Below are 12,438 nucleotides of genomic sequence, written 5' to 3'. Positions count from 1 at the left end.
TACACAGTATAGTAGGGTCAGTTGGGTACCGTCTGTGAGAAAAACAGCACCATGACATAATTCACTCTGCCAGAAATTTGGAAACGACAAGCTGTACTGCTTGGCATTCATAATGATGATGATGACAACAATGACACAGTTTTAAAAATTAAAATAGTTGTAGGGGGGGGGATATCAAAAACCATTTCCTTACTTTTAAAATCTCAGCCCAAAGATCTTCACAAGCATCATGTAGAACCTACAAAATAAAATGTTACGTTTTTAAACATCTCAAGTAAATACCATTTGAAATACAAAGGTGAGTACCATTAATCAAAAAGTTAACATCAATAAACTGTTGAAGTTAATTTTTATTATAGAAAAAAAAAAACAGTTTTTGCTCTAAAAACCACCAAAAAACACCTTTAAAAAGTGCCAAAACTGTAAAATCCATTAACTTCAATTCAATTGAAGTTAACAGAAGTTAAATGTAACGGAAGTTCATTAGTACAATAATGATTTCCAAAGTTAACTTAAAAGTTAAATCATTAATGTAAATGTTAACTTTGTTAATTAACGATTAATGGATTAATGGTTTGGTGCCCAGGTTTGTTAAAATATTACTGAAAATCTCACATTTTACAGAAAGTTAAGGCAGCGTGCCAGACAAAATGGTTACCAGCTTTACGTTTGTTTTTAAGATTTGAACTTCAATTCTGCTGAGGTCAGCTTTGCCTTTCGTCCTTTGGGATGGGGGGGAGATGAAATGAGTTGAGAAATGAGGTTGATGTAATCGACTTAACCCACCTCACTGAAATTGCTGGCCTTGTGCCAAAATTTGAAACTAATACTTTACAGAAAGTAAAGAGAGGTTTTTCATCAGGTTTATCAAAGTTTCACCTTTAAAATTACAAAATGGTGAAAAAAAGTCTTCAAAAGCTGGTTGACCTTGGAAATGTTTGCAACTGGGTCGACTACAACAGAGCACCATATTTCTTTATGGCACCTGTACCAGTGGAGCACTAAGAGCACTGTTGAAGCATGATCGGTACCAGCGTCGCCTTCCTGGCACTTGTGCTCGTGGCACGTGAAAAGTCATTCGAGTGAGATCGTTGCCAGTGCAGCTGGTCTGTGCAGGTGGCACGTAAAATACACCATTTTGAACGTGGCCATTGCCAGTACCGCCTGACTGGCCTTCGTGTTGGTGGCACAAAAAAGCACCCACTACACTCTCTGAGTGGTTGGCGTTAGGAAGGGCATCCAGCTGTAGAAACTCTGCCAAATCAGATTGGAGCCTGGTGTTGCCATCTGGTTTCACCAGTCCTCAGTCAAATCGTCCAACCCATGCTAGCATGGAAAGTGGACGTTAAACGATGATGATGATGACTGTATACAAGGGGTTCCCAATCTTTTCACTACCAAGGACCCCCTTTATTTAAATGAATTTTCTCAGACCCCTTTTAGATGCTCATCTTTACAAAGGCAATGACCAAGACCTTTGGCATTGTCGTACTTCAGCAGAAGTCCCATCAAACCAAGTAAAATTGCAGTCATGGCAGATACCAGCATCACACAAATTGACTCCCAGGCTGGTGGCATGTGAACGCACCCCGGTGTCACAAATGGCAACCATGCCGGTGGCGCATAAAAACACCCCTTACACTCTCAGGGTGGTTGCTATTAGGAAGGGCATCCAACTATGGAAAACCATGCCAAATCAGACTGGAGTCTGGTGCAGCCTTTCAGCTTGTCAGCCCTGGTCAAACCATGCAACCCATGCCAGCATGGACAATGGAAGTTAAATGATGATGATGATGATGATATGAAATTTTGAATTTATTTCAAAGAACACCAGTACTACCTTTGTGGACCGGCAGGGGTCCGCAGACTCCAGATTAGGAATCACTGCTGTATACACTGGCACTCCATTTGTAATGACAATTTCGGCGGAGGAGGAGGTGGGAGGGGGGGCTAATTGATTACATCAACCACAGTGCGCAACTGGTACTTATTTAATCAACCCCCAAAAGGATTAAAGGTAAAGTCGACCTTGGTGGAATTTGAACTCAGAACATAGCGACAGGCGAAATACTGCTAAGCATTTCGCCCAGCATGCCAACGATTCTGCCAGCCCGCCGCCTTACAAACAACCAAAGAGAAATGTGATAAAAGACATTTGCCTGAATTGAAAGAGAAGAGGATGGAACTAAAGCCATGGTTTTGAGAAGCAAACTTCTAAAGTACGCAGCCAAACAAGTCTAGACTAATTAACAACAACAACTCATAATTAGGTAATTATTATTTAGTTCATTCTATACTTACTTTATTCGGTTTTGATTCTGTAACAGTCTCTGGGAGGTCACCTGCAAACACAAAGAAATATATTATTGTTATCATTATTCATCATCATCATCATTTAACGTTCGTTTTCCATGCTGGCATGGGTTGGATGGTTCGACTGGGGTCTGGGACACCAGGAGGCTGCACCAGGCCCCAATCTGATCTGGTAGAGTTTCTACAGCTGGATGCCCTTCCTGATGCCAACCACTCCGAGTGTAGTGGGTGCTTTTTACGTGCCACTGGCACAGGAGCCAGAGGAGGCTGGCATCGATCACATTCAGATGGTGCCTTTTATATGGCACCATCACAAGGAGCCTGTCAAGGCAGCACTGGCATCAGCCACATTCGGATGGTGCTTTTTACGTGCCACCATCACGGGGAGCCAGTCAGGCGGCACTGGCATCAGCCAGAACTACAATTTCCCTTTGATTGTGGTTTGATGTTGATGTACTCGACTCAATAAGTCTCCTCAAACACGGCATGTCACCCTATGATCCAAAGGTACTTTTTTAAGTGCAATGGTTATGCGACACTGGTGTAGGCTACAGCTGTGATCTCACTTTATTTGCCAGGTCTTCTTCACATTATTATTATTATTATATGTCAGCGCGCATGGCTTAGTGGTTAGGGTGTTGCACTCACAATCACTAGATCGTAGTTTCAATTCCCAGAATAGGTAGTGTGTTGTGTTCTTGAGCAAAACTCTTCATTTCACATTGCTCTCTGATCACTTCGACACCTGATGTATGATACATTTGTTCACCTGTTTAGACAACATCGATTTGATGGAGAGAGTGAGCTAATGTGAGGCACAAACATTTGATCCCTACAAACAAATTTGAACTCAGAACACAGTAACCGGCAAAATACCGCTAAGAATTTCGCCCAGCGGGCTAATGATTCTGCCAGCTCGACGCCTTACAAACAACCAAAGAGAAATGTGATAAAAGACACTTGCCTGAATTGAAACAGAAGAGAATGGAACTAAAACCATGGTTTTGTGAAGCAAACTTCTAAAGTACGCAGCCAAACAAGTCTAGACTAATTAACAACAAATCATAATTAGTTCTATATTTAAGAGATGAGCAATTATGTGCATTATTTACATTATTTACATTCAATGGATATTTATCCTCATTGTGTTAACAACAAACAAGATGAGGACAAATATCCGTTGAATGTAAATAATGCACAACTCCTAATTAGATAATTATTATCTTCTATAGCCCCAGGTCAAACAAAGTCTTACAAGTGGATCTGATAGGTGGATACTGAAAGACATCCATTGTGTTTGTGTCTCCTTGTTTTGACGTTGGGAGAACACGATCGGCCATGTCGTTCGGCAAAAGATGCTTCTTAAAAAAATCCATCTTTATTACAAAAATGAAACCATGCTCAAGAGATGCTCAACCAACTTCCCTATGCTATGCTCTCCAACATCCAAACCTACAGTGTACACTTCCCTACTTCAGCTCTCCCCGTCCATCCGCAGTACATGACCATCCCAACGCAAACGTCTCTCTTGCACACCACATTTGATGCTTCTTATGTCTAACATTTCTCTCAAAGCTTTACACTCTGTCATGTGTGCACACTGACATTACACACATACATATATAATATGTGTGTGTGTGTGTATGTGTATACAGAATTGGCCAAAGGTCACCTGACAGTAAATCAAAATTCCATAAATACCATCTGTAATTCTGCATTGACTCGGATGGAAAAATGTGTCGCTCAAGAAGGACTTCAGTTTGAACAATTCTAATTTTTTTATATTTAGATCTTTTTATTAAACTCATTCAGTTGTTAAACAGAAACAAAATCTTGCAATTGAATGGTTTTGATTTACTGTTAGGTGAGTTTTGGCCACCCTGTATATATATATATACACATAATCATCATCATCATCATCGTTTAACATCTGCTTTCCATGCTAGCATGGGTTGGACGATTTGACTGAGGACTGGTGAACCAGATGGTTGCACCAGGTTCCAATCTGATCTGGCAGAGTTTCTACAGCTGGATGCCCTTCCTAACGCCAACCACTCCGAGAGTGTAGTGGGTGCTTTTACGTGCCACGCTCAAAATGGTGTTTTTTTACATGCAACCTGCACAGGAACCAGTCCAGCGGCACTGGCATCGACCTCGCTCAAATGATTTTTTAACGTGCCAGTAAGGTGACGCTGGTAACGATCACGCTCAAATGGTGCTATTTACGTGCCACTGGCACGGAAGCCAGACAGCTGCTCAGGCAATGATCACGTTAGAATTTGTTTATATCTCGACACCTCTTCTCCATTTTTTAACATGTTTGTTGAGTTTCTATGGAATACCTTTCCAAAAAATTTCATAACACACCATATACATGTAATAATAATTTCATATTCACAAAAATCTTACGCCAGGAAGCTGCCAGCAAAATACGAAGAATCTTTGTTAGAAATTGCCCTTTGAAACCCTCCAAAGTAAAGGATGAATTAAAATTCAACCTCTCCACACACACATACGTACATATATATAGACAGACAGATACAAATATGTAAAATATGGGTTCCAGTCAGTTTCTATATATATGATAGACGCAGGTATGGATCGGTGGTTAAGAAGCTAGCTTCCAAACCATGCACTGCTGGGTTCAGTACCAATGCCTGGCATGGCACCACAAGCATGGTTTTGCTACTACAGATGTAGGTCAACCAAATCCTTGTGAGTGGATTTGCCAGACAGAAACTGACTGGAACCCATATTTTACATATCCACATCTAGCTAGCTACATATATATATATATATATATATATATATATACGCTCCGATGGATGTGTAATGTCAGTGTGCATACTCAACAGAGTGTAAATGCCTTGAGAGAGAAGTTGGACCTAAGAAGCATCAGATGTGGTGTGCAAGAGAGATGACTGTGATGGTATGGTCATGTGGCGAGAATGGATGAGGATAGTAACTAGTAACGGAGACCTGTGGAAATATGCTGTGCGTGAGAAGACCCAGCAAGACAAGTGAGACCATAACCTGTGGCCTTTACCAGGGTGTAGCCAGCCCACTTATGCGTACCTTTCCTTCTTTGGACACAAAACCCTACTTGCGAAGACCTGTTGAGGCAAATGAAATCGAAATCAAACTAAATTCAACAACTGGCACCCATGCCAACCTCTCCTTCATTGGACACTAAACTCAGCTTGCGAAGACCTGTTGGGGCAAGTGAGATCGAAACTGAACCAAATTTGATAACTGGCACCTGAGCCAGGGGAACATCATAACAGCACCATCTGAGCAGGATCACTGCCAGAGCAGCGGTCTTGCTCCCGTGCCGGTGGCACATAAAAAGCACCATTTGAGCGCGATTGTTTCCAGCTTCGCCTTACTGGCACTCGTGCCAGTGGCATGTGAACAAAACATTGGACTGACTCCTGTGCAGGTGGCACGTAAAAAAACACCATTTGAGCGTGGCTGTTGCCAGTACCGCAGGACTGGCCCTCGTGCCGGTGGCATGTAAAAAGCACCCACTACACTCTCGGAGTGGTTGGCGTTAGGAAGGGCATCCAGCTGTAGAAACTCTGCCAGATCAGATTGGAGTCTGGTGTAGCCATCCACTTCGCCAGTCCCCAGTCAAATTGTCCAACCCATGCAAGCATAGAAAGCGGACGTTAAATGTTGATGATGATGATACATATATATATATATGTGTGTGTGTGTGTGTGTGTATATATATATATATATATATATATATGTATATATTAATGTGATTGTCCCCACCCTCATCATTACCGCTTGACAACCAATGCCGGTGTGTTTACGTCCCTATAACTTAGCAGTTTGACAAAAGACACCAATAGAATAAGTACCAAGCTTTAAAAAATAAGTCCTGAGGTCGATACATCCGACTAAAAATTCTTCAAGGTGGTGTCCCAGCATGGTCACAGTCTAATGACCGAAACAAGTAAAAGGTAATTCTGGTAGTGTAGCAATAAGAACAAGGGCAGCCAGTCTTTAAGGTTTGGAGGAGAACGATAAACAAGAGAGAGCCAAGAACTGATCCTTGGTGAACTCCTACCTCTACACTAAAATCTTGGCTATACTCATTGCCAGCCCTCACCTTACTGACAGTATCCCTGTAAATGGCTTGTTCAACTCTCACCAATCACTCATCTATCTCTAGCTTCTGCATTGCCCACTAAATAAGGCAGTGAGAGACCCTGGGGATCTTGTTAAAGGCTTGTAGCTTAATAATTTTATAAGTTTTCTGCAAATATTAAGATTCCAATTAAATTACTATCATCATCATCATCATCTTATCACAGCCACGTTTCTATGTTTCCATGAATCACACAGTTTGTTGAGGCAGATTGTTTTACAGCCGGATGCCCTTCCTGTTGACAACCTTCATATTTTTATAGACAAGGTAATAACTCCCCCATGACCAGACACATTTCCAGGGAAGTTTGGAAAGAAATACATTGCTTCTACAATGGTGATGCTCATTTAATGTGATGTAAGCCAAGGAGACGCCTGCAAACACACACACACAGATGACAGGCTTCTTTCAGTTTCCACAACCAAATCCTTTCAGAAGGCTTTGGTCAGTCCCGGGCTATAGGGAAGACACTTGCTTAAGATGCTCCATGGTGTGACTGAACCCCCAGCCTGTGTGGTTGGGAAGCAAACTTCTTAACTGCACGGCCAAACTTGCACATAAAAAGAAATAAAATAGTAAAGATTTTTTTTAAAATGCCACAAATTCAATTCTATCAATACTCTTCCAATTACAGCAGATATTGCATAAATTTGTCTACAAATTATAATAGAGATTCGTTTGGCTTCACTTTTCAGCCATAACCGACATCATACATGAATTGCCTCCCTTGAATGGTCAGGCTGAAAACATTCCCAATCGTTCCCTGACCAGGTTATGTTCTGTAACTTATTTTAGGGCTAGCACGTATGAGCCTTTATTGGAGACTCCTCTGTGGGATGGGACAAGTAGAGGGAGAGCCATTTTCAAACTAGGGACCTGGGACACACCAAATGAATTTTAATATCAAAGATGGGACTAATTAACGATCTGTTGGTGTTTATGGCCACATGTCTGCCCTAAAGAACAAACCTCTGATCAGAGGAGGAGGAGGAGATAGTAACATATGATAAAAAGAACTGGAGGTTCCTACAGGACAACTTAATGAGGGTCACTGTACTAGTTTGTGGCTGGTGCAAAGTCACCTTCAGACCTAAGGTGATATGGTGGTCAAACAGTGAAGTAGACAGGGCCATTTGAGCAAGGAACAAGACTGGAAGAGTGATGGTAGCAGAGAATTATATCAAGTAGCTTGAAGGGAAGCTAAGAGGCAGGTAGTTTTAACCGGGAGAGAAGCAGAAAGGAAGAAGGTGTTTCAGAGAAAATTGTGATGTTGTAGGAGAGAAGGGTTTGCATGGACGATGGCTCACTTGCAGTCAGTGATTCTGCAAAGAGGCATGGAAATACCATTATGAAAGCTTGCTCAATGTAGAGAACTCATGGAAGGAGAGCCTGCCTAATGTGGGCCCAACAGAGGGACCAGCAATCAGAATAGACAGTAGCTGGGTGGATAAAGCTATGAACGATATGAAGACAAAGGAAGCCTCTAACCCATCGGGAATCACTGCTGAGATGCTTAAAATATCTGGCGGAGTGGGATATGGCCTGGTCACTCATATAGTTGATCGGGTTATCCACGAAGGAGTCATAACCAACAACTGGTGTAGCAGTACCATAATCAAATTGCTACAAAGGTAAAGGTGATGTCTTAAAAATAATTACAGAAGTATCAAATTGCTGAGCCAGGTGATGAAAGTCACAGAAAGGGTCACAGCTTAATTAATTAGGAAGAGAATTAACCTAGATGAGATGCAGTTTGGTTTTGTGCCAAAGCCATGGAAAAAGCCACTGGCAGGGTATCTGGCTCCCTTACCAGGTAGTCAATGTGGAAGCTAGGGATAGGTGAGTGGTTGGTGAGAGCTGCACAAGCCATGTACAGGGATGCTGCCAGTAAGGTGTAAGTCGGAATTGAGTAGAGCTAAGAAATTAGTGTACAGGTGGGAGTTCACCAAAAATCAGTTCTCAGCCCCTCAACACAGAGATTTAAGACTGGTTGCTCTTGAGAGTTCCTCTATGTTGATGACCTTGTTCTTATTACTGAATCACTACCAGAACTAGAGAAGAAATTTCAGGTGTGGAAGCAAGACTTGTCTATTTATCCCCCCCCCCCCCCATCCAACATAAAAAGGTGAGTGCATTTAAGGAAATCCACTCTGTTGCAAGTATTTGGAGCCAGGTCCCTAGCTTGAAAATAACTCTCCCTCTACTTGTCCCATCCCACAGAGGAGTCTCCAATAAAGGGTCATACGTGCTAGCCCTCTTTCTATCTGACTAAATGAAATAGAAAACTGATATCCAGCATTTGAAGAATCATGTCCACTAACCAGCGCTAACCAAACGCAATGAGATCTTAAGTTGAAAAAAAAAAAAGATTGAAAAATACAGAATTGCAGAGGATGAATTTTGAAGAGGAATAACTTTACCAGGATGGTCATTAAATTGAGAAATCTTACAGCAGACAGACAATGGAGCAATGACTGAATTTTATTAACCGTTTATATTGACGATCATCAACATGCGATCCTTGGATCTTTATTTCTCAATATCAGAAACTCTTGTAGGTGCAGGTGAGGATGTGTGATAAAAAATATGCTTCCCAATAACATGATTTTGGGTTCAGTCCCACTGAGTGACACTTTGGGTGTCTTCCACTATAGCCTCGGCCCGACCAAAGCCTTCTGTGCACAGTGAGAGAGAGATACACACATATTCTGTTCTTGTTTGTTCAGATTTCTGAAAACATGCCATTCTTCGCGATAGCAGACAAGCTCCAGTTTCGGAAGAGAACAGACTGTGGACTCCTCTACGGCAAGTCCTCATTTGGTGGATAAGGGAACAACCTCTAAATTTAGGAGTCAACAGGGAATAAGAAAATAAGCTGTCCTGGGCGAAATACTGTCTACCCTTTGGCAAGGTATAACACCTGTAAGCCACCTGGCCTAAGGTGGATGGGTAGTCTTAGGTAAACAGACGTTATCCATTGACTAACGATGTTGGGAAGAGGAAACTTTGTGGAGATCAACGGAAAGGATCACCAAGTGTATTCCTACTGATGTCTCAGACAATCGGCGACCATGGACATTTTTAGCAATTAAAGATTTGTACCACACACAGTGTGTATTTACATATGTATGTATATGTAATCATTTTATATTCGGGTATACCCCTTTTAGTATGCAGTTTAAAGCCCCACACACTGTATTTGGCTACCTGATGTCATCAACAGTACGAAGGTATATGCCACTGGATTTACTTCAGGAATTTCTTGTAGGTACGTATATTATATATATATGGTATATTTTGATCCTTTCACCCGCATGATTTTCACAAAGAAGAAAAAAAAATAAACTCGGATTTTTTGCGTGTAATCAAGTACCCCGACTGCCTAATATGCTGCAAATCCTGGTACTACTCAAGCAGAGCGGACCCGAACGCGCAGTCCTTTTTCTGAGTGACATGTACTTGTCGTCAAATGAAAATTCAATCTTTTCAACGTGCTATTGACGGAGTTATTTGGCGATGTAATTCATGCAGTAAAACAATCTCTATAAGGAAAAATACTTTTTTAGAGAAATGCCACTTGATAGTGTTTACACTATTTCAAATAATAGCAGACTTTATATCTGAATTGCCAGTAACTTGTTCCATGAGTTGAAACAATATTAGCAACGACACGGCCATTCAATGGTACGAATACTGCCGAGAAATATGTTCAGCCATGTTACTGAAAGATAAGAAAAAATTAGGTGGACTGAACCACGTTGTACAAGTGGATGAAAGCCTGCTTTTCAAGAGGAAATATGAGGTTGGCAGAATGGTTGAAAAGTTTTGTGTGATAGGCTTTTACGATGTCACTCAGAAAAAGGGCTACCTGCAACATTATAACTGATAGAAAGGCTGAAACGTTAGAAGCTGCAATCATTGAAAATGTGGAGCCAGGAACTACGATTTTCACGGATATGTGGCCCATTCTGGTCACAGATAAAACGTAGACTGAAATATAAAAGTGGATCATGTGGTAACATGAAATGGTCACATATTGATGAGCCAATGTACCGTGATTATTACGATATGAAGTGTGGGAATTCGTGGGAGAACTTTCAGACATTTATCAAGCACATAGCCGAAATATATCCACAGTGATTTCAGAAAGGTAAAGGTTACAGTTTTTTTTTTCTTTTTGCGTTTAGCTGTTATTTCTAGCATATCAAGTTTCCCTCAGTGTCTAATCCCAATGTGCACCTTTTTTAAAATTTATTTACGTTGTTTAGAAAATAAAAATTATTTTGTTCACAAAATTTAATTAAAAGAAAAAAAATGTATGAAGTTAACAAAAACAGATAGTGTGTTATTTTTATTCCTTCTACCTATCTACGTTGTTTAGAAAAGAAAAAAGTAATTTTTAAAAAATTATTTACTTTGTTTAAAAGAAATTATTTACTAATTTGCATACGCGCGCACGCGCACACATGTATTCATTTGCGCGCGCGCGCACTTTTCGTAGGGTCGGCCACTCACGACTAGCTAGCGCGGACGCGCGACTGCGCGTTCGGATCCGCTCTGCTTGAGTAGTACCGCAAATCCCCTATTTTGGTTCGGAAAAAAATGGGGGGAACCGCCCCCCCTCCATATCCCGGAATTATTGGAAATATATATATATACCAGTTACGCTCGCGCGCGCGCACGAACACATAAACACAAACGCATATATATATATATATATAATCTATCTATCTATCTATATATATATATATATATATATATATATATATGCCTTTAACCAACAGGTTCTGGGATCTGATGATACGCCATAAAGCTAAGCCCTTTATGGACGTGAATATATATCGGCCGGTCTAGGCCCAGGTCATGTCTAACTTAATAACACCATCTAGTAAAGTATTTTAGTCATATATACGATTGCAGCGTGGAAGGTGTTTATAAGCCATTTAAAAACACACAAAAACCGTTAGATTCACTTCGACATCTAAATTTCATTTGTCAAAACATTAAAACATTTTCGTCGCTTTGAAACCGAAACCTTTCCATTGACAAAATTCCCGCGCGCGCGCGTGCAAAAATATACACGTAACTGACATATGCATAGATATAAGATGCCATGCTAGTATTATTACTTTCAAAATGTTTTACCTGACATAGCGACACGGAGGAGGGATTCTGATGGTCTTTTGTCCTCTCTATTTCTTTCCTCGAAACACTTGTGTCAACTCCACCAAACCTCAGACTTTCAAAACTTTCTAAATATTTCATTGACAACAAAAATATTTAAATACCGCGCACTGGTGCTGCCCTCTCACGGCTACCAGTACGCGCGCGCGCACACAAACACATACATACAAACGCATATATATATATAATATATATATACATATATATAACCATATATATATATATATAACCATATATATATATATATATTATATATATATATATATATATATGTATATACATATATATACACATATATATATATAATCTATATATATATAATACATATATATATGTATATATATATATATATATATGTATTATATATACTGTATATAATATATATATATACGAAACATCACCGACTTAATAGAATACACTCGGCCAAGGTGCCACGCAGTGGGACTGAACCCAAAACCGCATGCGAACCTCTTAAACACACAGCCAGTCACACACACACACATGCAGTGCTATGGATAAAAGTTGTGTGTAAAACAGTGTTTATTCTTCCAATTGGCTGTGCAAAGCCCCAGATTTGTGTGGAGGCGAAGTTAGTCGATTAAATAGCCTCGGTGACGGCTACTTCGTTTCTATCAAACCCCGAGATAGATGAAAGGCAAGGATTTCGTTGTTTAATCGGAAGTAAACAACGGTAAAACTCTCAACACATCCGCTGTTATTATTGTATTTAAGTTACTTCATGCATCGCACCATTATTCTGTTTGCATCAGCGAACACACACACGA

At 40.4% G+C, this 12,438-nt stretch overlaps 1 protein-coding gene across 2 annotated transcripts in view; it reads right to left on the bottom strand.

Annotated features, from left to right (window-relative positions):
- The window catches only part of LOC106874310 (centromere protein K), a 26,785-nt gene extending 14,966 nt beyond the window's left edge, over positions 1-11,819 (bottom strand). The window contains exons 1-3 of one of the 2 annotated variants that reach the window (XM_014921997.3): positions 11,615-11,819; positions 2,302-2,342; positions 194-238 (exon numbers count right to left, since the gene is read on the bottom strand). In XM_014921997.3, coding sequence (XP_014777483.1) covers positions 194-238; positions 2,302-2,342; positions 11,615-11,621 — 93 coding nt within the window. In that variant the 5' untranslated portion in view covers positions 11,622-11,819. The remainder of the gene's footprint in view (positions 1-193; positions 239-2,301; positions 2,343-11,614) is intronic. The other variant, XM_089365421.1, reaches the window with a different exon arrangement.
- Between the last annotated feature and the right edge of the window lie 619 nt (positions 11,820-12,438).

The sequence above is a fragment of the Octopus bimaculoides genome, chromosome 1 (assembly GCF_046866305.1).
Source record: "Octopus bimaculoides isolate indiv1 chromosome 1, ASM4686630v1, whole genome shotgun sequence".
Classification (NCBI taxonomy): domain Eukaryota; kingdom Metazoa; phylum Mollusca; class Cephalopoda; order Octopoda; family Octopodidae; genus Octopus; species Octopus bimaculoides.
Note: the sequence above shows the minus strand (reverse complement) of the source record. Positions and strands in the feature narration are given on the sequence as shown.